The 25,275-nt window shown below is 39.2% G+C and overlaps 3 protein-coding genes across 9 annotated transcripts in view; 1 reads left to right on the top strand and 2 right to left on the bottom strand.

Annotated features, from left to right (window-relative positions):
- The window catches only part of LOC133630289 (dual specificity calcium/calmodulin-dependent 3',5'-cyclic nucleotide phosphodiesterase 1C-like), a 77,558-nt gene extending 68,308 nt beyond the window's left edge, over nucleotides 1-9,250 (bottom strand). Inside the window, exon 1 of one of the 4 annotated variants that reach the window (XM_062021825.1) lies at nucleotides 9,149-9,250. In XM_062021825.1, coding sequence (XP_061877809.1) covers nucleotide 9,149 — 1 coding nt within the window. In that variant the 5' untranslated portion in view covers nucleotides 9,150-9,250. Of the gene's footprint in view, nucleotides 1-5,656; nucleotides 5,754-9,148 lie in introns of those variants that run through there. The other 3 variants (XM_062021824.1, XM_062021827.1, XM_062021826.1) reach the window with 3 other exon arrangements.
- LOC133630290 (uncharacterized) lies at nucleotides 1-15,145 on the top strand. Of its 2 annotated transcripts, XR_009821218.1 has the most exons (6): nucleotides 1-157; nucleotides 2,101-2,209; nucleotides 6,872-6,991; nucleotides 7,064-7,142; nucleotides 10,436-10,577; nucleotides 14,638-15,145. XR_009821218.1 is itself a non-coding variant. In XM_062021828.1 (5 exons), the coding sequence occupies exons 1-5, from the start codon at nucleotides 63-65 to the stop codon at nucleotides 10,525-10,527; spliced, it is 495 nt and encodes a 164-aa protein (XP_061877812.1). In that variant the 5' UTR covers nucleotides 1-62; the 3' UTR covers nucleotides 10,528-13,250. The 2 variants fall into 2 exon arrangements, 1 of the variants encoding a protein (XP_061877812.1); XM_062021828.1 differs by lacking the exon at nucleotides 14,638-15,145 and having other exon boundaries at nucleotides 10,436-13,250.
- On the bottom strand, nucleotides 10,247-23,985 carry LOC133630292 (cAMP-responsive element modulator-like). 3 transcript variants are annotated; one of them, XM_062021831.1, is made up of 5 exons: nucleotides 23,864-23,985; nucleotides 23,564-23,714; nucleotides 18,795-18,863; nucleotides 16,156-16,214; nucleotides 10,247-14,707 (listed from the first exon to the last, which is right to left on the bottom strand). In XM_062021831.1, the coding sequence occupies exons 1-5, from the start codon at nucleotides 23,867-23,869 to the stop codon at nucleotides 14,627-14,629; spliced, it is 366 nt and encodes a 121-aa protein (XP_061877815.1). In that variant the 5' UTR covers nucleotides 23,870-23,985; the 3' UTR covers nucleotides 10,247-14,626. The 3 variants fall into 3 exon arrangements, with proteins under 3 accessions (XP_061877815.1, XP_061877813.1, XP_061877814.1); XM_062021829.1 differs by having other exon boundaries at nucleotides 16,156-16,264; XM_062021830.1 differs by lacking the exon at nucleotides 18,795-18,863 and having other exon boundaries at nucleotides 16,156-16,264.
- Between the last annotated feature and the right edge of the window lie 1,290 nt (nucleotides 23,986-25,275).

Below are 25,275 nucleotides of genomic sequence, written 5' to 3' on the forward strand. Positions count from 1 at the left end.
TGTTTGCTCTTTTCTACAATCTGCCTTTCAACTTGTCACTTTTCTTCTTCTTGTTGTGCATCATGAAGTGTGTTTACCTCTACACTGTTGTGTTGTTGTTGGCAGTGTGTGACGTCACTGTGGCAGGACCTCTACACGCACAGTGCACAGTACAATGGTAAATATCACTTTTATTACTCTTTATCATTCTACTTAGTATGTATGTCCTCTCATAAATATCACTTTTATTACTCTTTATCATTCTACCTAGTATGTCTTCTCCTAAATATGACTTTTATTACTCACATACTCTTTATATAAACATAATTCAACAATGTTTTTAACACTACACTGTTAACACTGTTGTGATATCATTTCTTGTTATATGAAATAGTCAACTAACTTATTTTGAAAATTGTATACTTTTTTGCCTCATTTTTGCAGCCACACATCTTATGCATGCTATCTGTTAGCATGCTAACATTAACATGCTACCTTTTGAGCCACTTTTTCAACAGTACACGTCAGGTTCATTTAACTTAGTACGTGACATGTTAACTGTGAGCATGTTAACTGTAAGCATGCTAACGTTAGCACGCTAGCATGTTAATGTTAGAACGCCGAGTTATTTTTAGCCGTTTTTTCCGCCATACACATCACAGTCAAATCATTAGGTAAGTGACATATGCTAACTGTTAGCATGCTAAAAAAAATGCTGGCCAATTTTGCACTTGCTTACATAAGCATGCTAACTTTATATTTTCAGCCGTACACCTCAGATTGGTACAATTTGGTAGGTAACATTTGTTGACTGTTAGCATGCCAGCAATAACATGCTAACTTTATAGGCATTTTTTTGCCGTTCAGCCTAGAGTCTTATAACTTGGTGCTAGAAAAATGGCAACTGTGCGCAGGCTAATGTTAGCATGGTAAGTTTTTACAGCTCATTTTGCCACGGTACACCTCCGATTTATATAACTTGGTACTTGACATGGGCTATCTGTTAGCATGCTAACATTAACATGCTACCTTTTGAGACACTTTTTCAACAGTACACGTCAGGTTCATTTAACTTAGTATGTGACATGTTAACTGTAAGCATGCTAACGTTAGCACGCTACCTTTTGAGACACTTTTTCAACAGTACACGTCAGGTTCATTTAACTTGGTACGTGACATGATAACTGTGAGCATGTTAACTGTAAGCATGCTAACGTTAGCACGCTAGCATGTCAATGTTAGAACGCCGAGTTATTTTTAGCCATTTTTTCCGCCATACACATCACAGTCAAATCATTAGGCAAGTGACATATGCTAACTGTTAGCATGCTAAAAAAAATGTTGGCCAATTTTGCACTTGCTTACATAAGCATGCTAACTTTATATTTTCAGCCGTACACCTCAGATTGGTACAATTTAGTAGGTAACATTTGTTAACTGTTAGCATGCCAGCAATAACATGCTAACTTTATAGGCATTTTTTTGCCGTTCACCCCCGAGTCTTATAACTTGGTGCTAGAAAAATGGCAACTGTGCGCAGGCTAATGTTAGCATGGTAAGTTTTTACAGCTCATTTTGCCACGGTACACCTCCGATTTATATAACTTGGTACTTGACATGGGCTAACTGTTAGCATGCTACCATTAACATGCTACCCATTGAGCCAATTTTTCAACAGTACCCTTCAGGTTCATTTAACTTGGTACGTGACATGTTAACTGTAAGCATGCTAACGTTAGCACGCTAGCATGTTAACATTAGAACGCAGAGTTATTTTTAGCCAGTTTTTCCGCCACACACATCAGAGTCATTTATTTAGGTAAGGGACATATGCTAACTGTTAGCATGCTATTTTTTTTTTTTTTCCAATTTTGCCGCCTTACACCTCAGAGTCATACAATTTGGTACTTGACACTTGCTTACATAAGCATGCTAACTTTTTCATATTCAGACGTACACCTCAGATTCGTAGGTAGCATATGTTAACTGTTAGCATGCTAGCGATAGCATGCTAGCTTTTTATTTTCTTTTTTTTTTAGCTAATTTTGCATGCGAATGCCTCAGAGTCGTACAACTTGATAAATCGTTCATGCATTTCCAGTGAAAGGATTAATTTTGCAGGTATGTCGCGATACCGTGTCAAGCGGTTTATGAATCGCTGGTATCGCAGATCAAGAAGTGGGAAGGCATGACGGGCTGCACCAGTGGAGGACAGCGCTGCTCCTACACGGTTGGTGTTGTACTGCACTTACATAAATATGTTGACTATTTTTGCTATTACAAAGATCAATATTGTGCACCCTTATTTTCAATCATTGTATTGTTTGTATATTTTATATTGGCTCTATATTATATTCAAACTAGGGCTGCAACTAACGACTATTTATGATAGTCGACTAGTCATGGACAAGCAATTAGTGGACTAATGATGATGAAACATAATTAGTGGCTCTAATTTAGCCGTCAGCTTTTAAATTCAGCTTTAGATATTTTAGCTATGTGCTAAATAAGACTAATTATGATATTATGTATGTATTCATACTGATGTTCACAAGGACAATAATAAAAATATCCCCAATAAACTTGTGTACATTTAAAAGCTAGAACAGGGAAGATGTTGATGTAAATAGCAGCAATGAAAACAAAACAACAATATATTTTCCAATCCAAAGTATCGATACTTTGATACCAACACACAAAAACTACATTGATACCTGCTTTTTACAGTATCATTCATCATCATCACCAATTTACTGAAAACATCTTTTTTAATGGCACATTGTAGAAATGAACTAAAACAGAGCAAAAAGGCAAATGGTAATGGCAGAAGGCTAAAACGTTGATACTATGAAGGAGAGCTGGGCGATACATGGAGTTTGGAAGATACATTCAAACAAGATATGAATTGAGAAAATATCGATATCATTTATTTCACATTAAAATGATCAAACTGTGCTTATTTGTTGTGTTCCTTGTTCTCCCCGCCCATAGCTACTAAACTCCTCCCCTTCCTCCTCCCAAGACTGCTAAGAACATCTGTGATTGGTTGGTTGGTTACTATGATGACTCACCATTGGTTGAGATTAGGGCAAAACATTAGGGACAGGCCAATCAGAGGCCAGATAGGGCGGGTCATGGAACCAGGAAGTGAAATTAAAAAGGGCCTGCCTGCAAATGGATTTTTTTTATCTGAGTTTGATACATTTTGTATTATTTGCACAGCTTTGTTATTTATGTCATGTAGAAAGAATATGTGTCTATTTTATTTATGTTATGTCATTCTGTGCTACTTAAACACTTTCTTTTCTGTCTTGTTAATACCCATCTTGACTAACTGGTTAATAAAAGTACTGTTAATACCCATCTTGACTAACTGGTTAATAAGAGTGCTGTTAATACCCATCTTGACTAACTGGTTAATAAAAGTACTGTTAATACCCACCTTGACTAACTGGTTAATAAAAGTGTTAATAGCCATCTTAACTAACTGGTTAATAAAAGTGCTGTTAATAGCCATCTTGACTAGTTGGTTAATAAGAGTGCTGTTAATACCCATCTTGACTAACTGGTTAATAAAAGTACTGTTAATACCCATCTTGATTAACTGGTTAATAACATTACTGTTAATACCAATCTTGACTAACTGGTTAATACAATTACTGTTAATACCCATCTTGACTAACTGGTTAATAAAAGTGTTAATACCCATCTTGACTAACTGGTTAATAAAAGTGCTGTTAATACCCATCTTGACTAACTGGTTAATACACATGCTGTTAATACCCATCTTTACTAACTGGTTAATAAAAGTGTTAATATCCATCTTAACTAACTGGTTAATAAAAGTGCTGTTAATACACATCTTTACTAACTGGTTAATAAAAGTACTGTTAATACCCATCTTAACTAACTGGTTAATAAAAGTGTTAATAGCCATCTTGACTAACTGGTTAATAAAAGTGCTGTTAATACCCATCTTTACTAACTGGTTAATAAAAGTACTGTTAATACCCATCTTAACTAACTGGTTAATAAAAGTGTTAATAGCCATCTTGACTAACTGGTTAATAAAAGTGCTGTTAATACCCATCTTGATTAACTAGTTAATAAAAGTGCTGTTAATAAACATCTTGACTAACTGGTTAATACACATGCTGTTAATACCCATCTTGACTAACTGGTTAATACAAGTGTTAATAGCCATCTTGACTAACTGGTTAATACACATGCTGTTAATACCCATCTTTACTAACTGGTTAATAAAAGTGTTAATATCCATCTTAACTAACTGGTTAATAAAAGTGCTGTTAATACCCATCTTGACTAACTGGTTAATACAAGTGCTGTTAATACCCATCTTGACTAACTGGTTAATACACATGCTGTTAAGACCCATCTTGACTAACCGGTTAATACACATGCTGTTAATACCCATCTTTACTAACTGGTTAATAAAAGTGTTAATAACCATTTTAACTAACCGGTTAATACAAGTGCTGTTAATACCCATCTTGACTAACTGGTTAATAAAAGTGCTGTTAATACCCATCTTGACTAACTGGTTAATAAAAGTGCTGTTAATACCCATCTTGACTAACTGGTTAATAAAAGTGTTAATAGCCATCTTGACTAACTGGTTAATAAAATGAATTAGCCATTTTTCAAACTTCCACCATTTCCACATTTTTTCAACCGATTCAAACCATTCCACCTTCAACACCTTCCACCCGTCCTGGAAATTCAGACTACTTTTTTTCCAAGTTCAAAAAAATGCCAGGACTTTCCAGAATTCCTGGTTTTCCAAAGCCCTATCTCCACCCTTTTTTCTGGCGACTACTCCTTCCACATTTTTCAACCCGCTTCAAGCGTTCCACCCTCAAAACATTCCTCTTAATCAGGACAAAAAAACAAAGTTGTTTTTTGAACTGGAAAAATTCCCGGTTTTCCCGAAATTCCAGGAATTCCGCAATACCATTTCTCAATTAAAAATGTTACTACTTCAACATTTCTTGACCGATTTGAAAAATTCCAACACCAACCATTTACAAAATTCTAATTTTTTAGCATTTTCCCCAAAATTCCCGCTTTTCCCTAATACCATTTACTACTTCAACATTTCTTGCCCGATTTAAACAATTCCAACACCAACCAATTCAACTCATTCAGGACATTCATGCTCCTAATCATTTTTAAAAAATCTAGCTTTTCCCAAAATTCCCAAATTTCCAGGAAGTTCCCATTGAAATGAATGGGACATTTTTCCAAGTTGCACAATTGCCACATTTTTCAAGCTATTGAAAGCATTCCAACATCAACACATTCCACTCATCCTGGACATTCAAACTAACACTTTCCCAAGTTCCAAACCTAATTCCAGTTTTCCTGGAAATTCAAAGTCTTCAACATTCAAACTATTCTTCCATTCACACTACATTCTGTCAGCATTTCACTTCAACTTCAGCATCGGAGCATTCACACATCATCTAGTTCATAATAATTTACACTCGCACATCACATCCATAATTCTGTAAAATACACAGATTTAAGCCACAAACTTCACCTAGCTTGAAGCTAACGTTAGCCACTGTGTATTTCCTTCTCACGCTAAAAGTCATAGCACATGTAAACAAAATAGTTACAAAAAAATCGAAGTTTATGAGAATAAATATTCTCTTACCTTTCTGTTTTCTCGACATAACTTTGTTTTAAAACCCTTATTTTACTTTGGCCCATTGTTTGGTGTTACACAGAAATGGTTCCCACCGCTATTTCCTTATGAGACACCCATTAGGTCCAACTTCCTGTCCCTCCTCCTATTGGACAATTTGAAGTGTGGAGGCGGGGTCTGGCGTCTATTGGCTGTCAGCGTCGTAATGACATGTCAATCATTGACCCAGCCACCGTCAGTTTGGTGAATTTGATATGAATTTTATTTTGAAATACAAACCGTACAATTGAAACAAAGCGCTTTTATTACGGATCAATATGTTTTTAAATGAACACTTAAGTCAAGCGTCAAGCGTCAGAATACATATAACAAATCTATTTCTTGTCTGTTTTTTGTTTTTGTTTCTTCTAAGTGGGGATTTTAATTTTTGTAATTTTTGTAGCAAAAATTAAAATCACCACTTAGAAGAAACAAAAACAAAAAACAGACAAGAAATAGATTTTAATTTTTGCTACAGGAAATATATATATTTCCTGTAGCAAAAATTAAAATCACCACTTAGAAGAAACAAAAACAAAAAACAGACAAGAAATAGATTTGTTATATGTATTCTGACGCTTGACGTGTAAGTGTTCATTTAAAAACATATTGATCCGTAATAAAAGCGCTTTGTTTCAATTGTACGGTTTGTATTTCAAAATAAAATTCATATTCACCAAACTGACTGTGGCTGGGTCAATGATTGACATGTCATTACGACGCTGACAGCCAATAGACGCCAGACCCCGCCTCCACACTTCAAAGTGTCCAATAGGAGGAGGGACAGGAAGTTGGACCTAATGGGTGTCTCATAAGGAAATAGCGGTGGGAACCATTTCTGTGTAACACCAAACAATGGGCCAAAGTAAAAGAAGGGTTTTAAAACAAAGTTATGACGAGAAAACAGAAAGGTAAGAGAATATTTATTCTCATAAACTTCGATTTTTTTGTAACTGTTTTGTTTACATGTGCTATATTATTGGAGTTATCAATATTGGACATGCATCATTTTAACGGAATGTTTAATTATTTTGTGTCAAACATAAAAGCTTTATTCAACATCATTTGGTGATAATGGCACGTTGTTTATTAAAGTTATTTGATTAGATGCAAATCAAATCTATCATTTTTGCTATTCCAGTTACAAAAGCAGCATTATGTCATATAAGGTTTGGTGTTTTGCAGCTACATTCTGCCACGGTGCACTTTATATCTGCCAAACACACCACTCCATTGAAGAGGTACCAACAAGTCATCAACTTCCGCCTGGTGCCATACCACTTCTTCACTGGATGTCATATTTCTGTAGGTACACACTCACAAAATATGACACGCTCTTTCTCAATAATGCTCACTAATTCCATGTGTGACCTGCAGGCCATGTCCATCTCCCAGACCTGGTTTGTGGTCCGAGACCACGGCAACAACTACTGCAACCTCTACAACCTCATGGAAGGTAAGTCCGTTGGATGTATGTACAACTACTGTAACCTCATGGAAGGTAAGTCAGTTGGATGTATGTACAACTACTGTAACCTCATGGAAGGTAAGCCAGTTGGATGTATGTACAACTACTGTAACCTCATGGAAGGTAAGCCAGTTGGATGTATGTACAACTACTGTAAACTCATGGAAGGTAAGTCAGTTGGATGTATGTACAACTACTGTAACCTCATGGAAGGTAAGTCAGTTGGATGTATGTACAACTACTGTAACCTCATGGAAGGTAAGTCAGTTGGATGTATGTACAACTACTGTAACATCATGGAAGGTAAGTCAGTTGGATGTATGTACAACTACTGTAACCTCATGGAAGGTAAGTCAGTTGGATGTATGTACAACTACTGTAACCTCATGGAAGGTAAGTCAGTTGGATGTATGTACAACTACTGTAACATCATGGAAGGTAAGTCAGTTGGATGTATGTACAACTACTGTAACCTCATGGAAGGTAAGTCAGTTGGATGTATGTACAACTACTGTAACCTCATGGAAGGTAAGTCAGTTGGATGTATGTACAACTACTGTAACCTCATGGAAGGTAAGTCAGTTGGATGTATGTACAACTACTGTAACCTCATGGAAGGTAAGTCAGTTGGATGTATGTACAACTACTGTAACCTCATGGAAGGTAAGTCAGTTGGATGTATGTACAACTACTGTAACCTCATGGAAGGTAAGTCAGTTGGATATATGTACAACTACTGTAACATCATGGAAGGTAAGTCAGTTGGATGTATGTACAACTACTGTAACCTCATGGAAGGTAAGTCAGTTGGATGTATGTACAACTACTGTAACCTCATGGAAGGTAAGTCAGTTGGATGTATGTACAACTACTGTAACCTCATGGAAGGTAAGTCAGTTGGATGGATGTACAACTACTGTAACCTCATGGAAGGTAAGTCAGTTGGATGTATGTACAACTACTGTAACCTCATGGAAGGTAAGTCAGTTGGATGTATGTACAACTACTGTAACCTCATGGAAGGTAAGTCAGTTGGATGTATGTACAACTACTGTAACGTCATGAAAGGTAAGTCAGTTGGATGTATGTGCAACTACTGTAACCTCATGGAAGGTAAGTCAGTTGGATGTATGTACAACTACTGTAAACTCATGGAAGGTAAGTCAGTTGGATGTATGTACAACTACTGTAACCTCATGGAAGGTAAGTCAGTTGGATGTATGTACAACTACTGTAACCTCATGGAAGGTAAGTCAGTTGGATGTATGTACAACTACTGTAACCTCATGGAAGGTAAGTCAGTTGGATGTATGTACAACTACTGTAACCTCATGGAAGGTAAGTCAGTTGGATGTATAGACAACTACTGTAACCTCATGGAAGGTAAGTCAGTTGGATGTATGTACAACTACTGTAACCTCATGGAAGGTAAGTGAGTTGGATGTATGTACAACTACTGTAACCTCATGGAAGGTAAGTCAGTTGGATGTATGTACAACTACTGTAACCTCATGGAAGGTAAGTCAGTTGGATGTATGTACAACTACTGTAACCTCATGGAAGGTAAGTCAGTTGGATGTATGTACAACTACTGTAACCTCATGGAAGGTAAGTCAGTTGGATGTATGCAGGAGGGAGGGAAGTAAGCATATTAATGATAAAACTCCCAACATTACAGTTTGAAGTTAAAATCCTCATAAAAGTGTGATTGACAACAACTCTTTGATAAACTCATGATATACTAGGAATGTGACTAGAAGTGTACAAATAATCCTGATTCTTAATCATTCATAATTTAAAAAATATATTTATTTTATGAAATTTAAAAAAAAAACGAAATAAAAACCATTTTAAATACATTTTAGGCCATCTCCATGCAACTAGAAATAGTGGATCTACATGGCCTGGGCAAGGAACTATGGAGGGAAAGCTGTTGTCCAGGCAACAAAACAGTTACGAAAAAAATGAAAGTTTTTGAGAATAAATATTCTTACTTTTGCTGTTTTCTCGTCATAACTTTGTTTTAAAACCCTTCTTTTACGTTGGCCCATTGTTTGGTGTTACACAGAAATGGTTCCCACCGCTATTTCCTTATGAGACACCCATTCGGTCCAACTTCCTGTCCCTCCTCCTATTGGACACTTTGAAGTGTGGAGGCGGGGTCTGGCGTCTATTGGCTGTCAGCGTCGTAATGACATGTCAATCATTGACCCAGCCACAGTCAGTTTGGTGAATTTGATATGAATTTTTATTTTGAAATACAAACCGTACAATTGAATCAAAGCGCTTTTATTACGGATCAATATGTTTTTAAATGAACACTTACACGTCCAGCGTCAGAATATATATAGAAAATATGTTTCTTGTCTGTTTTATTTGTTTCTTCTGAGTGGCGATTTTCATTTTTGCTACAGTAAATATAAAAATATATATATATTTCAAAATAAAATTCAAATAAACCAATCGTTTTATTCTGTTTTTCCAAAGTATAAAGAAGAAAAATTATGAGAAATACTTCTAACCTTATTAAAAATAAGATATTCTTCATCTCAGTATGTTAATAATGACTGAATTAATTACATATTATAAAACTGTTGTGTATACTAATTCGTAGATGTTATTTTATTATATAAAAAGGTCAGTAAATGATTCTATATCATTGTAAACGCTTTGAAGTGGGAAAGGGGTAGGATTAAATAAGCTTTGCTTCTTCCTACTCCTTTTCGGGCATGATGTAAAATGAAATGATATGAAATTGTGTGACGTATTAAGATGTAAGTGTGTTCATGTTCCAAATAAACTAAAGAAAGAAAGGAAAGAAATAAATCCTATTCATGAAAAGAAAAGTGCATGACCAAGACATCCACTAACCTGACAGCCATAAATAAGCACTCATATATTATTGGAGTTATCAATATTCTACATGCATCATTTTAACAACATGTTGAATTACTTTGTGTCAAAATAAAAGCATGGATCTGCTTTATTTAGCATAATTTGGTGATAATCGCAACGTGTAGAGGCGGGGTCTGGTGTCTCTTGGCTGTCAGCGTTGTAATGACGTGTCAATCATTGACGCAGCCACAATCAGTTTGGTGAATTTTATTTTGAAATACAAACAGTACAATTGAAACAAAGCGCTTTTATTGCAGATCAATATGTTTTTAAATGAACACTTACACGTCGAGCGTCAGAATACATATATATACATACATCTATATATATATACTGTATATAAATTGTGTTATTGCATAGATAATAATCACGTTGTCCTCCAACAGGAAGTAGTCTCACAGAGGTCAGAGGTTACAGGGAGATGACCAGTGACTTCTTATGTACTCAACGCTCCTCAGCCAACTGTGCCCTCGACTGACTTGTACTGCAACTACACTCTTCTTTCATCATCGTTATTATTATTATACGGTGGGTACGGATTGATTTTTGCCTCATACCTGTGAGAATCCTGCGTGTGATTGAAAAAGGAAGGAAGCTTTGATTTATGAACAGAATTGCTCACGTCAGTGAAGGATAAACAAAGTCAATACCTTGCTGGTATTTGCTATTAGTCTGATTACCGTATTTTTCGGAGTATAAGTTGCACCGGCCGAAAATGCATAATAAAGAAGGAAAATAAAACATATATAGGTCACACTGGAGTATAAGTCGCATTTTTGGGGGGAAATGTATTTGATAAAAGCCAACGCCAAGAATAGACATTTGAAAGGCAATTTAAAAATAAACAGTGACGTGCAGTCAGAGGAGGCAGGGAAGGCGGGGCCTCACCTGCCATCATGTAAAAAAAAAAAAAGTAAAAAGATTTAAAAAAAATTAAATTGTTGTGTGTATCCAGTGATTATACTATAAAGTTATTTTCCATTTAACTTTTAGATTATTTTTATTCAAAATCGCTGAATTTTCACATTTGCCGTTCAAATACTGAGAAGAGACTTGCGGTGAGTCACCAGCCAGTTGTGCCTCACCATGGATTGCGCAATGACTGGGCTAACTGCTGGCCTGCTGTGCAGTGAGAGCGTATTGCTATATGAATTATATTATACATTTAGCTAGCTGAGGTATATAATGTACAGTGTATTTTGTCTACAACTGTATGTGTGTCACATATTTCTTGTGCTGAGCATTCATAAAACGGCTGCGAAGACGCACTGGCTGAGGCTCGCAGTAATCCCGCCTCATGGTGGTAGAGGGCGCTAGTGATCCCAGGGATCATTCTTGCGACTACTCGGCTGCAGAAGAAGTGACAACAAGCAGCAACAGTTAGCAGCGATCCTTTATTTTTTCCTCTCGCCTGGACTTTTAACATGGAGGATTACATATCTAAAATAAAACACTTTTCTAAACTGGACTTTCAATGGAAGCAGGAGGTAATAATTAAAGGCCTACTGCAATGAATTTTTTTGATTTAAACGGGGATAGCAGATCCATTCTATGTGTCATACTTCATCATTTCGCGATATTGCCATATTTTTGCTGAAAGGATTTAGTAGAGAACATCGACGATAAAGTTGGCAACTTTTGGTCGCTGATAAAAAAGCCTTGCCTGTACCGGAAGTAGCGTGACTGTACCGGAAGTAGCGTGACGTCACAGGTTGAAAGGCTCCTCCCATTTCCCCATTGTTTACACCAGCAGCGAGAGAGATTCGGACCGAGAAAGCGACGATTACCCCATTAATTTGAGCCAGGATGAAAGATTCGTGGATGAGGAACGTGAGAGTGAAGGACTAGAGTGCAGTGCAGGACGTATCTTTTTTCGCTCTGACCGTAACTTAGGTACAAGCTGGCTCATTGGATTCCACACTCTCTCCTTTTTCTATTGTGGATCACGGAGTTGTATTTCAAACCACCTGGGATACTATATCCTCTTGAAAATGAGAGTCCAGAACGCGAAATGGACATTCACAGTGACTTTTATCTCCACGACAATACATCGGTGAAGCACTTTAGCTACTGAGCTAACGTGATAGCATCGGGCTTAACTGCAGATAGAAACAAAACAAATACGCCCCTGACTGGAAGGATAGACAGAAGATCAACAATACTACCAAACTCTGGACATGTAACTACACGGTTAATGCTTTCCAGCTTGGCGAAGCTTAGCAATGCTGTTGCTAACGACGCCATTGAAGCTAACTTAGCTACGGAACCTCGACAGAGCTATGCTAAAAACATTAGCTCTGCACCTACGCCAGCTCTCATCTGCTCATCACGACCCGTGTTTACCTGCGTTCCAGCGATCGCCGGTACGACGAAGGATTTCACCCGATCACCGATGCGGTCGGCGGCCCGGAGACGGAGGAAGTCAAGGTGAGGTCGGCGGCTAGCACGTCTGCTAACCATCTCAAAGTCCTCCTGGTTGTGTTGCTGCAGCCAGCCGCTAATACACCGATCCCACCTACGACTTTCTTCTTTGCAGTCTCCATTGTTCATTAAACAAATTGCAAAAGATTCACCAACACAGATGTCCAGAATACTGTGGAATTTTGAGATGAAAACAGAGCTTTTTGTATTGGATTCAATGTGTCCCAATACTTCCGCTTCAACCGTTGACGTCACGCGCAAACGTCATCATATCGAAACGTTTTCAGCCGGAAATTTGCCGGGAAATGTAAAATGTCACTTTATAAGTTAACCCGGCCGTATTGGCATGTGTTGCAATGTTAAGATTTCATCATTGATATATAAACTATCAGACTGCGTGGTCGCTAGTAGTGGCTTTCAGTAGGCCTTTAAAGGATCATCTCCATCGAGACAGAGAGACTTTTAAAACTGAAGAAAGATAAGGAAGACTTCTATAAACAAGTTATCGATGCTTTTGTTCAAAAGGAGCTGCGCATGGACTTCATTTATAAGTAAAGGTAAGACCATAATAACATTTTTTTATTAAATGTGCTTTTTTGTGTGCTACAGTTTGTATGTGTAAAGTTAAAGTTAAGTTAAAGTACCAATGATTGTCACACACACACTAGGTGTGGTGAAATTTGTCCTCTGCATTTGACCCATCCCCTTGTTCACCCCCTGGGAGGTGAGGGGAGCAGTGGGCAGCAGCGGCGCCGCGCCCGGGAATCATTTTTGGTGATTTAACCCCCAATTCCAACCCTTGATGCGGAGTGCCAAGCAGGGAAGAATGCTGGTATGAGCTTTTAAACATAACCCGTTAACTGCTGCCAATCAAATGGTGAATAAGATACTCTTTAGGGTTCATATGTTTGTAAATCTGACTGTGATGAAGTCAGTGCCTCACCAGCCATGAACCTCACCGCACGTCACTGAAAATAAATCAAGAATAGTGAACAACAGGCTGAATAAGTGTACGTTATATGAGGCATAAATAACCAACTGGTATGTTAACGTAACAAATAACTATAACATATAGAACATGCTATACGTTTACCAAACAATCTGTCACTCCTAATCGCTAAATCCCATGAAATCTTATACGTCTAGTCCAGTGGTTCTTAACCTTGTTGGAGGTAGCGAACCCCACCACTTTCATATGCGCATTCACCCAACCCTTCTTTAGTGAAAAATAAAATGTTGTTTTTCAAATTCAAGACAAAGTTATATGTTTTTGGCAACACTTTAGTATGGGGAACATATTCTAAGTAACAAAGACTTCATTTAGAGTTATTTGGTTAGGGTTAGAGGGTTAGGGTTAGGGTTAGAGGGTTAGGGCCAGGGTTAGAGGGTTAGGGTTAGTGGGTTAAGGCCAGGGTTAGAGGGTTAGGGTTAAGGTTAGTAGGGCCAGGGTTAGAGGGTTAGGGTTATAATAAGGCCATGCAGAATAAGGCATTAATAAGTACTTAATAATGACTAGTTAAGAGCCAATATGTTACTAATTTGCATGTTAATAAGCAACTAATCAATGGTGAATATGTTCCCCATACTAAAGTGTTAGCATGTTTTATTAGTGGTGCACTTGATGAAGCGTGCATGAACATCACCTTGTTCAAACAACAAAACCAACATAAACTCACAACAAACTACACACCTGCAAATCAGTCTGACTTCTGCTGTTGTCGTATCCGTAATACGCCGATAGGGAGAAGTTTTTATTTACACCATGAGTCGGGTGTGTCTTGACCTCCGCCGAACCCCTGAGCCCGACTCACCCAACCCCTAGGGTTCCATGGAACCCAGGTTAAGAACCACTGGTCTAGTCTCTTACGTGAATGAGCTAAATAATATTATTTGATATTTGACACTAATGTGTTAATAATTTCACACATAAGTCGCTCCTGAGTATAAGTCGCACCCCCCGGCCAAACTATGGAAAAAACTGTGACTTATAGTCGGACAAATACGGTACATCTGCATGTTAAATCTTCTGCTGCAGCAAATAAACAAAGAACATGACTCATCTTGTGTCCATTGAACACGTTGAAGGAGCCACCGCTCATTTCACTTTCTGTTGACACGATTTACACATTTTGAGTTCTTCCTTCAAAGCCATGTTTTCATCTTCCAGCTGCTCCGCTCGCCTCTCCAGCTCCCTCACGTAGATCTTCCTGCGTCTGCGGTATTCCCGCGCAGCCTCCCTGCACACAAATGTCAAAATAAAAGCATTAACTCGTGTGATTAATCACATCAAAATGATGGCATTAATTGTGTGTATAAAAACAGATTCGTGGCAAACCAGGTGCTCCTTTACCTTTACCGGGGATGGTTACCTGAAAAGGTGAGTTTGTTATGTGCTTAGTGATCCAAACGTTTGGCCTGGGGGCCACATTGGGCCAAAATGGATACATCATTCATATAATTGGATATTGAGGTATGTGAAAGTTGTTTAAAGTTTTGTAATCAACCAGAAATATCAAACAGCTAAAATGCACCAAACATGAATAAGTGTGGAGAGGGTTTTGCATTTTCCCATCATGCTTTGTAATGGAATTAAATGGGTGTCATTATGAATGTTATAGTATATTGTTTTGTGTGACCATGTCTGTTGGATTATTATTTTTTTGCACCATGACTAAGGAAGGTTGTTTGCATTGGGTCATATAAGTATTACTGTGCTTTTTTTATTTATTTAATGTAAAATTGTATTTAATTAATTAATCATGTAATTATTTATTTCGTAGTTTGAATAATTATTTAACGATTTAAATAATAATTTCCCGATTCAATTAATAATATAAATAATTAATCCATTTAATGAACCATTAATTAAGTCCTGACACATTTTATTTAAATAACTAAATCATGAAATAATTCAACTGTGGAGTAATTAATTAAACAATGAAATAGTTTATTGAATAAAAGTAAATGAATATACATACATACATACATATAAAATTGAAATAATTACTTTTTGCAAATCTGATAATGATTTAGTGAGTTAGGTGATTATTTCCTGACTTATTTAATGTATTTTGTGAACCTGTATGTTAGCCTTTCACAAACTCAGCCCTGACACACATGTTTACAACTAAAAAACTAATTAAATCATGAAATATTTAAAATAAAATAAATAAATAATAAAATAAATAAATAAAATAAACATTTGAAATAATAAATAATATTCGTTAAATAATTAAATCAGCAATTAAATGATTAAACATTGATTTTTAAAAAAGTATTACATAATTAAATATATTTTTCCAGAAAATGAATGAATTAATTCCAATTATAATTATTTAAAGACAAATTTAAGTTATATTTAAAAAAATAAAACATTTTTTATTTGATTTTGTCCCATTTGAACCTATAGACAAAAGCAACACAAGTTGAAAAAATAGCAAAAACATTTAATGAAAAAGGTGAAAATATGGGGTATTTTGTGTAGAATTTTGAGTTGAAAAAAAATCATGAAAATGCTAAAAATATAACACAAAAGTTGTTGTTTCTTTAAAGAGACGTGACACAAAATGACATGATAATACTCTGTAAGTCATTTAAACATCTTCTGAGTTTTGGTAAGTGACCCCAACACACAACGTTAGCACACCCGTGCTGCACCACCAGAGTGAACCAAAGTATTGTTTACCTGTTCTTCATCAAGCTGCGTTCTGATTGTTTGCGGGGAAGACTTCCTTGGACCACACCCTGCGGGAAAAGGGAGTTAGGGAATTGTAGCTGGGAGGCGGTCAGATCACCTGAGGGACCAGCACAAACATAAACATGTTACACAACATCCCTGCTTTACATGTTACACAACATCCCTGCTTTACATGTTACACAACATCCCTGCTTTACATGTTACACAACATCCCTGCTTTACATGTTACACAACATCCCTGCTTTACATGGAACACCCAATCATACAGTACACAGAACATATCTACATAGTATATAAACACACCTTGTATACAAATACATAGTATCTAAACACACCTTGTATACAAATACATAGTATATAAACATACCTTGTATACAAATACATAGTATATAAACATACCTTGTATACAAATACATAGTATATAAACATACATTGTATACAAATACATAGTATATAAACATACCTTGTATACAAATACATAGTATATAAACTTAAAACTAATTTATACACCCTAGCCTTTAAATAGACCCCTTTTTTAAGACCAGTTGATCTGCCGTCTCTCCTGCGTGGAGAGCTTATCAGGTGGCAACGGATCAGTTTCCACTTGCTGTTCCGAGTCAGGAATGGAGGTGGATCTCAGCCTTGTTACTAATGTTGACGTTGCAATTACGTAACTGGATTGTGGTACCCATGCATGCCGAGGCTTGTCCTTAGACTGTCTCACAGACCTGCACCTCCACATTGGGTTGGAGCACCAACTGGCCTTGGTTTCCCTTTTTTCTGTCTGTCCTAAAGACGTTCTCTTCCTCGGTCTTGGCCTTGGCTTGTACCTAGGTTTGCCAACTTCCTTAGACTGTCTTACAGACCTGCACCTCCACATTGAGTTGGAGCACCAACTGGCCTTGGTTTTCCTTTTTCCTAAAGACGTTCTCTGCCTTGGTCTTTACCTTGGCTTGTACCTAGGTTTGCCAACTTCTTTAGACTGTCTCACAGACCTGCACCTCCACATTGGGTTGGAGCACCAACTGGCCTTGGTTTTCCTTTTTTCTGTCTGTCCTGAATACGTTCTCTTCCTCGGTCTTGGCCTTGGCTTGTACCTAGGTTTGCCAACTTCTTTAGACAGTCTCACAGACCTGCACCTTCACATTGAGTTGGAGCACCGACAGGTCTTGGTTTTCATTTTTTCTGTCTGTCCTAAAGACGTTCTCTTCCTCGGTCTTGGCCTTAGCTTGTACCTAGGTTTGCCAACTTCCTTAGACTGTCTTACAGACCTCCACCTCCACATTGAGTTGGAGCACCGACAGGCCTTGGTTTTCCTTTTGTCTATCTGTCCTAAAAACGTTCTCTGCTTTGGTCTTGGCCTTGGCTTGTACCTAGGTTTGCCAACTTCCTTAGATAATAATAATAATAATGGATTAGATTTTATATCTCGCTTTTCTATTATTAGATACTCAAAGAGAAGTGGGAACCCATCATTCATTCACACCTGGTGGTGGTAAGCTACATTCGTAGCCACAGCTGCCCTGGGGTAGACTGACAGAAGCCAGGCTGCCAGCTTGCGCCTACGGCCCCTCCGACCACCACCTATCATTCATTCATCATCCATTCACCAGTGGGAGTGGCACCGGGGGCAAGGGTGAAGTGTCCTGCCCAAGGACACAACGGCAGCGATTTGGATGTCAAGAGGCGGGGAACGAACCTGCAACCCTCAGGTTTCTGGCATGGCCGCTCTACCCACTACGCCATACCGCCCCTAGGTTTGCCAACTTGATGATTCTTTGACCACAATAGATTTGCGAGTTGGTCTCACACCATTTGTCGTTACTCACAGAAGATGCTGTCATCAGCCTCAACCCCAGGAGGTGGTGTAAAAGGAGAAGAAGTGCCACACCATCTATGGACCTCGCTGAACCGCCTGCACTTCAAGTTATCTTTGAAGAAGTAGGGCCTATTAGTGCGGCGAGTCTGAGCACACTGCCGAGCACATAATCCCCCTTTACAAAAAGTTGGCCTTTTCCACTTAGGACCAGAAACAAGGGTGTGGCTCCGTGACACAGAGTTGGCCATCTGATTATATGCCAAAGAAGAAGACAGACCTCTATGGTAACCCTGTTATGTACCAGGATGAGATCCTCAGACTATGCCAAAGAAGAAGACAGACCTCTATGGTAACCCTGTTAAGTACCAGGATGAGATCCTCAGACTATGCCAAAGAAGAAGACAGACCTCTATGGTAACCCTGTTATGTACCAGGATGAGATCCTCAGACCAATTGTCAGACTGAATGCCGGTACAGTTGGTTCCGGGTTCCTACAGATGCTTGACAATGGCAGGACTGTGTCAGCAGTTTCTGGATGACAAAGGGATTGATGCTATATGACTATTTGTTCTAACCCAACAGAGCCTCTACAAACTATCTGTTGTCCCCTGAGGAGCATGCCGGGATGTTGAGGGTGGTCATACGTACTGTGCCACATTCTGATGATGGCTTTTAATTAGTTTTGTTGTCCTTGAAGTACATCAACCAACCAACCAATACTTTCAACTGGAATATTGAACTCATCAGGATCTGGACTATGTGATTTAAGTTTATACCCATGGATCAGCGGTGGCAGCGGTGTTGGTACCTGGTTGAGTAGTCGACATGGCGATCGGCACAATCTGAGCTCCCTCGTTCTGGTAGCAGAATGGACCGCCTGAAAGAGTAATTGTAAAAACTGGTTCACTATTTGTACACCCTTGTTCTTTGTGGTAACAAGTAAGTACAGTAAGTAGGACTATTTGATGTGATTCGGTTAGTTGGACCCTTTCCAGAGATCTGAACAGAAAGTATGACAATTAAAAAGGAACCTGATTGAGATTTGTCTGCAGTACTACAGTCTAGTTCAGCAGTCTTGACAAGACGAAGAAGCTGTTCCTCAGTCTGGTGGGCCTAGGCAGCCTCCCGCCTGAGGTGAGGGGCTCAAAAAGAGGTTGCGGAAGGGTGGGTGAAACCATTGGTGATGCACAGAGCTCTTTTTCTGCATATGCTGATGAAGATGTCCGTGGTTGTGGGAAGACCATGTTCACCACCCTCTGCAGTACCTTTAGTCGTGCAGCTGCTGTGCCACACCGTTATGCTGGCGCTGAGGGTGCTCTCCATCACACATTCTAGAAGCTCCTGAGGACAGACCTCCCTCGTCACAGCTTCCTGAGGAAGTAGAGACGCTGATGGGCCTTCTTGAGCGGCCAGGAAGGGTGGTGAGGTCCCTGGATAGATGAACCCCTAAAGTGCCTGAAACTGGACACCACTTCAGCAACTGCTCCCCGATGTGTAGGGAGTGAAGGGGGTGTCTGACCCTCCTGAAGTCCACCACCATCTCTTTGGTCTTTTTTACATTGACACAAAGGTTGTTGCATTTGCACCAATCCATTAGATGTTCTGCCTCCTCCGTGTGCCTGGACTCATCGTCATCGGTGATGCGGTTTCACAACTGGTGTCAAGTGAACCGTGGGCACAGTCGGCAAGAAATGCAGTCCGCAGCCTTTTCCACCCAGCAGGATCCGGTCTTTTCGCTCCGACTGCACTCAGTTTGTTCAACTCAGATCGTCCCAATCCCTTCCGTTTCCTCGGGCGTACCCCAGGGCTCCGTCCTGTAGACCCTGCTCTTCATCATCTACAATATTTTACCTACGTTTAAAATACAATTTCACTTGCTCCACCAAACCTACTACCACACTTCCACCTTCCTCCCTTACTGACTGCAGGCAGCGGTTCTCATCTGAGGTTCTTCAACTCAGCAGTAAAAAAACTGCAATCCAAGTCCACACGAGCTAGAAGAGACCGGTTTTTACAACAACAATAATAAACACTGAACATGAATATTTTATACATGCACCAGGTTATGCAGTTACGCAATCACATTGTTATTGTTGTTTTTATTCTATTCTTACGTGGGCAAAAAACATGAATTTAAAATCAGCATTGAATGAGAATACGCTGAAATGTTCTAACTAATAATGAATAATAATAATTGGACTTTTCAGTACGCGTAGTCGCTGTGACTAGGGAGCCGGATAGTCGAAGCTCGGATTCAGGAGGAACAGTGTGGTTTTGGTCCTGGTCGTGGAATGGTAGACCAGCTCTATACTCTCGGCAGGGTCCTTGAGGGTGCATGGGAGTTTGCCCAACCGGTCTACATGTGCTTTGTGGACTTGGAGAAGGCATTCGACTGCGTCCCCCGGGAAGTCCTGTAGGGAGTGCTCAGAGAGTATCGGACTGTCTGATTGTGGCGGTCCGCTCGCTGTATGATCAGTGTCAGAGCTTGGTCTGCATTGCCGGCAGTAAGTCGGACACGTTCCCAGTGAGGGTTGGACTCCGCCAAGGCTGCCCTTTGTCACCCATTCTGTTCAGAACTTTTATGGACAGAATTTCTAGGCGCAGTCAGGGCGTTGAGGGGATCTGGTTTGGTGGCTGCAGGATTAGGTCTCTGCTTTTTGCAGATGATGTGGTCCTGACGGCTTCAACTGGCCAGGATCTTCAGCTCTCATTGGATCGGTTCGCAGCCGAGTGTGAAGCGACTGGGATGAGGATGGTCTCTTTCTGGCCCCACTATGGACTGGACTCTCACTATTATGTTAGATCCACTATGGACTGGACTCTCACTATTATGTTAGATCCACTATGGACTGGACTCTCACACTATTATGTTAGATCCACTATGGACTGGACTCTCACACTATTATGTTAGATCACTATGGACTGGACTCTCACACTATTATGTTAGATCCACTATGGACTGGACTCTCTCACTATTATGTTAGATCCACTATGGACTGGACTCTCACACTATTATGTTAGATCCACTATGGACTGGACTCTCACTATTATGTTAGATCCACTATGGACTGGACTCTCACACTATTATGTTAGATCCACTATGGACTGGACTCTCACACTATTATGTTAGATCCACTATGGACTGGACTCTCACACTATTATGTTAGATCCACTATGGACTGGACTCTCACACTATTATGTTAGATCCACTATGGACTGGACTCTCACACTATTATGTTAGATCCACTATGGACTGGACTCTCACACTATTATGTTAGATCCACTATGGACTGGACTCTCACACTATTATGTTAGATCCACTATGGACTGGACTCTCACTATTATGTTAGATCCACTATGGACTGGACTCTCACTATTATGTTAGATCCACTATAGACTGGACTCTCACACTATTATGTTAGATCCACTATGGACTGGACTCTCACTATTATGTTAGATCCACTATGGACTGGACTCACACAATATTATGTTAGATCCACTATGGACTGGACTCACACAATATTATGTTAGATCCACTATGGACTGGACTCACACAATATTATGCTAGATCCACTATGGACTGGACTCACACAATATTATGTTAGATCCACTATGGACTGGACTCTCACACTATTATGTTAGATCCACTATGGACTGGACTCTCACACTATTATGTTAGATCCACTATGGACTGGACTCACACAATATTATGCTAGATCCACTCGACGTCCATTGCACCGGTCGTCCAGGGGGGCGGAGGTGAGGGTCCCCACATCTGTGGTCCTCTCAAAGGTTTCTCATTGTCCCATTGGGTTGAGTTTTTCCTTGCCCTGATGTGGGATCTGAGCCCAGGATGTCGTTGTGGCTTGTGCAGCCCTTTGAGACACTCGTGATTTAGGGCTATATAAGTATGCGAGAAAAACAAGTTTTTTAGTGACACAGTAAGTTGAATGATGCAGACACGTTTGTTACTGGATACTTTATAATACGCGGTTGTATGTGTAAGCACATACAAATTATTTGATACTTGTTTATATTGACACATGTCACCTTTTATTGTTGTATGATTATTACCTATGTCTAGCTTGTGTGCTATTGTGTGCTTAGCTGTTGTGTAGCTGCTAGCTCCTAGTAGTCTATAGTCTACCATGTTTACTTCTTGTAAATGACTTGACTAAAATAGAAGCAAAACCCTACGCGAGAAAACAAGTTTTTTAGTGACGGTATGTTGAATGATGCAGACACGTTTGTTACTGGATACTTTCTAATACGCGTTTGTATGTGTAAGTAATATGCAACTATAATTATTTGATACTTGTTTATATTGACAAATGTCACCTTTGATTGTGCTATGTTTATTACCTATGTCTAGCTTGTGTGCTATCGTGTGCTTAGCTGCTGTGTAGCTGCTAGCTCCTAGTAGTCTATAGTCTACCATGTTTACTTCTTGTAAATGACTTGACTAAAATAGAAGCAAAACCCTACGCGAGAAAACAAGTTTTTTAGTGACACAGTAAGTTGAATGATGCAGACACGTTTGTTACTGGATACTTTCTAATACGCGTTTGTATGTGTAAGTAATACACAACTATAATTATTTGACACTTGTTTATATTGACACGTCACCTTTTATTGTTGTATGATTATTACCTATGTCTAGCTTGAGTGCTATTGTGTGCTTAGCTGTTGTGTAGCTGCTAACTCCTAGTAGTTTTCCATGTTTACTTCTTGTAAATGACTTGACTAAAATAGAAGCAAAGCCCTAGGCGAGAAAACAAGTTTTTTAGTGACACAGTAAGTTGAATGATGCAGACACGTTTGTTACTGGATACTTTCTAATACGCGTTTGTATGTCTAAGTAATACACAACTATAATTATTTGACACTTGTTTATATTGACACATGTCACCTTTGATTGTTCTATGATTATTACCTATGTCTAGCTTGAGTGCTATTGTGTGCTTAACTGCTGTGTAGCTGCTAGTTAGCCTAGTAGTTTTCCATGTTTACTTCTCGTAAATGACTTGACTAAAATAGAAGCAAAGCCCTAGGCGAGAAAACAAGTTTTTTAGTGACAGTATGTTAAATGATGCAGACACGTTTGTTACTGGATACTTCCTAATACGCGTTTGTATGTCTAAGCAATACACAACTATAATAATTTGACACTTGTTTATATTGACACATGTCACCTTTGATTGTTCCATGATTATTACCTATGTCTAGCTTGAGTGCTATTGTGTGCTTAGCTGCTGTGTAGCTGCTAGTTAGCCTAGCATGTTAGTAAATGACTTTAGTAAAATAGAAGAAAGTGTGTGTTTATTGGAGGACATTTGGGTGTTAACGCTGCACAAAGAATAATAGTACATGGTGAAGTCCGGCCCTCTCGGTCCTTAGCCTACTGGAAAGGTGGCCCCCAGAAAGGTGGCCCCCAGAAAGGTGGCCCCCAGAAAGGTGGCCCCCAGAAATGTGGCCCCCAGGACAAGTGAGGTGATTAGGGCGTTGCACGGCTTTGAAGTGTGAGGGAAAGGAAAGGTGTTGACTGTCATGTTTAGAGAGAAAAGCCCTGCTTGTTACCTTGGACTCCGGGCAAGAAGTTGTTGTGGTAACCCCACAGGTTGGTGCAGAAGTCTGAAGAGGTGGAGTCGCTGGGCAGAGTCTGGGAGGTGATGGTGGCCATAGAGGACAGAGCCTGGGGGCCCTCCAGGGACACACTGGGACTTGGAGACTTGAACACAAACAATATTGACTATGGTCCAGAAAAGTGGTCCAAGGTGTGTAGGTGTGTGTGTAAGTGTGTGTGTGTGTGTGTGTGTGTGTAGGTGTGTGTGTGTGTGTGTGTGTGTGGAGAAGAAACAATATTAGGAAGTTACTCACATCCATCGCTGTCAAGTACTTTGGATGCCAAGTCCACTGGTAGGAAATAAAACATGAGCTGGACTAGAACAAGAATTCAAAGAGCAAAAGAGCGGCTTGAAAGTCATGTGACACTTCTGACGACACCCTGAAAACACACAAACTACACCCCCCCCCCCCCCCCCACCCACCACCCCCTCCCACACACACACACACACACTTTTAAGTGGTGGTCAAAAGTGTACATACACGTGTAAAGAACATCATGTCATGACTTTACAATCATTTCTTATTATTTAGTGATGTAGTGATTGGAGCACATACTTGTTGTTAGTGATGTAGTGATTGGAGCACATACTTGTTGTTAGTGATGTAGTGATTGGAGCACATACTTGTTGTTAGTGATGTAGTGATTGGAGCACATACTTGTTGTTAGTGATGTAGTGACTGGAGCACATACTTGTTGTTAGTGATGTAGTGATTGGAGCACATACTTGTTGTTAGTGATGTAGTGACTGGAGCACATACTTGTTGTTAGTGATGTAGTGACTGGAGCACATACTTGTTGTTAGTGATGTAGTGACTGGAGCACATACTTGTTGTTAGTGATGTAGTGACTGGAGCACATACTTGTTGTTAGTGATGTAGTGACTGGAGCACATACTTGTTGCTCACACAAAACATTCATGAAGTTTGCTTCTTTTATGAATTTATTATGGCTCTACTGAAAATGTGACTAATCAAAAGTATACATACAGCAATGTTAAAGGCCTATACGGAAAAAACATTTTTTATTTAAACGGGTATAGCAGATCTATTCTATGTGTCATACTTGATCATTTCGCGATATTGCCATATTTTTGCTGAAAGGATTTAGTATAGAACAACGACGATAAAGATTGCAACTTTTGGTATCTGATAAAAAAAGGCTTGCCCCTACCGGAAGTAGCGTGACGTAGTCAGTTGAACATATACGCAAAGTTCCCTATTGTTTACAATGATGGCCGCATGAAGTGAGAGAGATTCGGACCGAGAAAGCGACAATTTCCCCATTAATTTGAGCGAGGATGAAAGATTTGTGGATGAGGAAAGTGAGAGTGAAGGAGTAGTGGGGAGTTGAAGCTATTCAGATAGGGAAGATGCTGTGAGAGCCGGGGGTGACCTGATATTCAGCTGTGAATGACTACAACAGTAAATAAACACAAGACATATATATACTCTATTAGCCACAACACAACCAGGCTTATATTTAATATGACACAAATTAATCCTGCATAAAAACACCTGCGTGTTTGTTATGCTAGCTCCTAGCTCCTATGCTAGCTTCTAGCTCCATAGAACACGCCAATACAATTCAAACACCTGATCAACACACACAATCACTCAGCCCAAAAGACCGTTCACCTAACCCAAGGTTCATAAAGCTTATATAT

The sequence above is a fragment of the Entelurus aequoreus genome, linkage group LG15 (genome assembly GCF_033978785.1).
Source record: "Entelurus aequoreus isolate RoL-2023_Sb linkage group LG15, RoL_Eaeq_v1.1, whole genome shotgun sequence".
NCBI classification, from domain to species: domain Eukaryota; kingdom Metazoa; phylum Chordata; class Actinopteri; order Syngnathiformes; family Syngnathidae; genus Entelurus; species Entelurus aequoreus.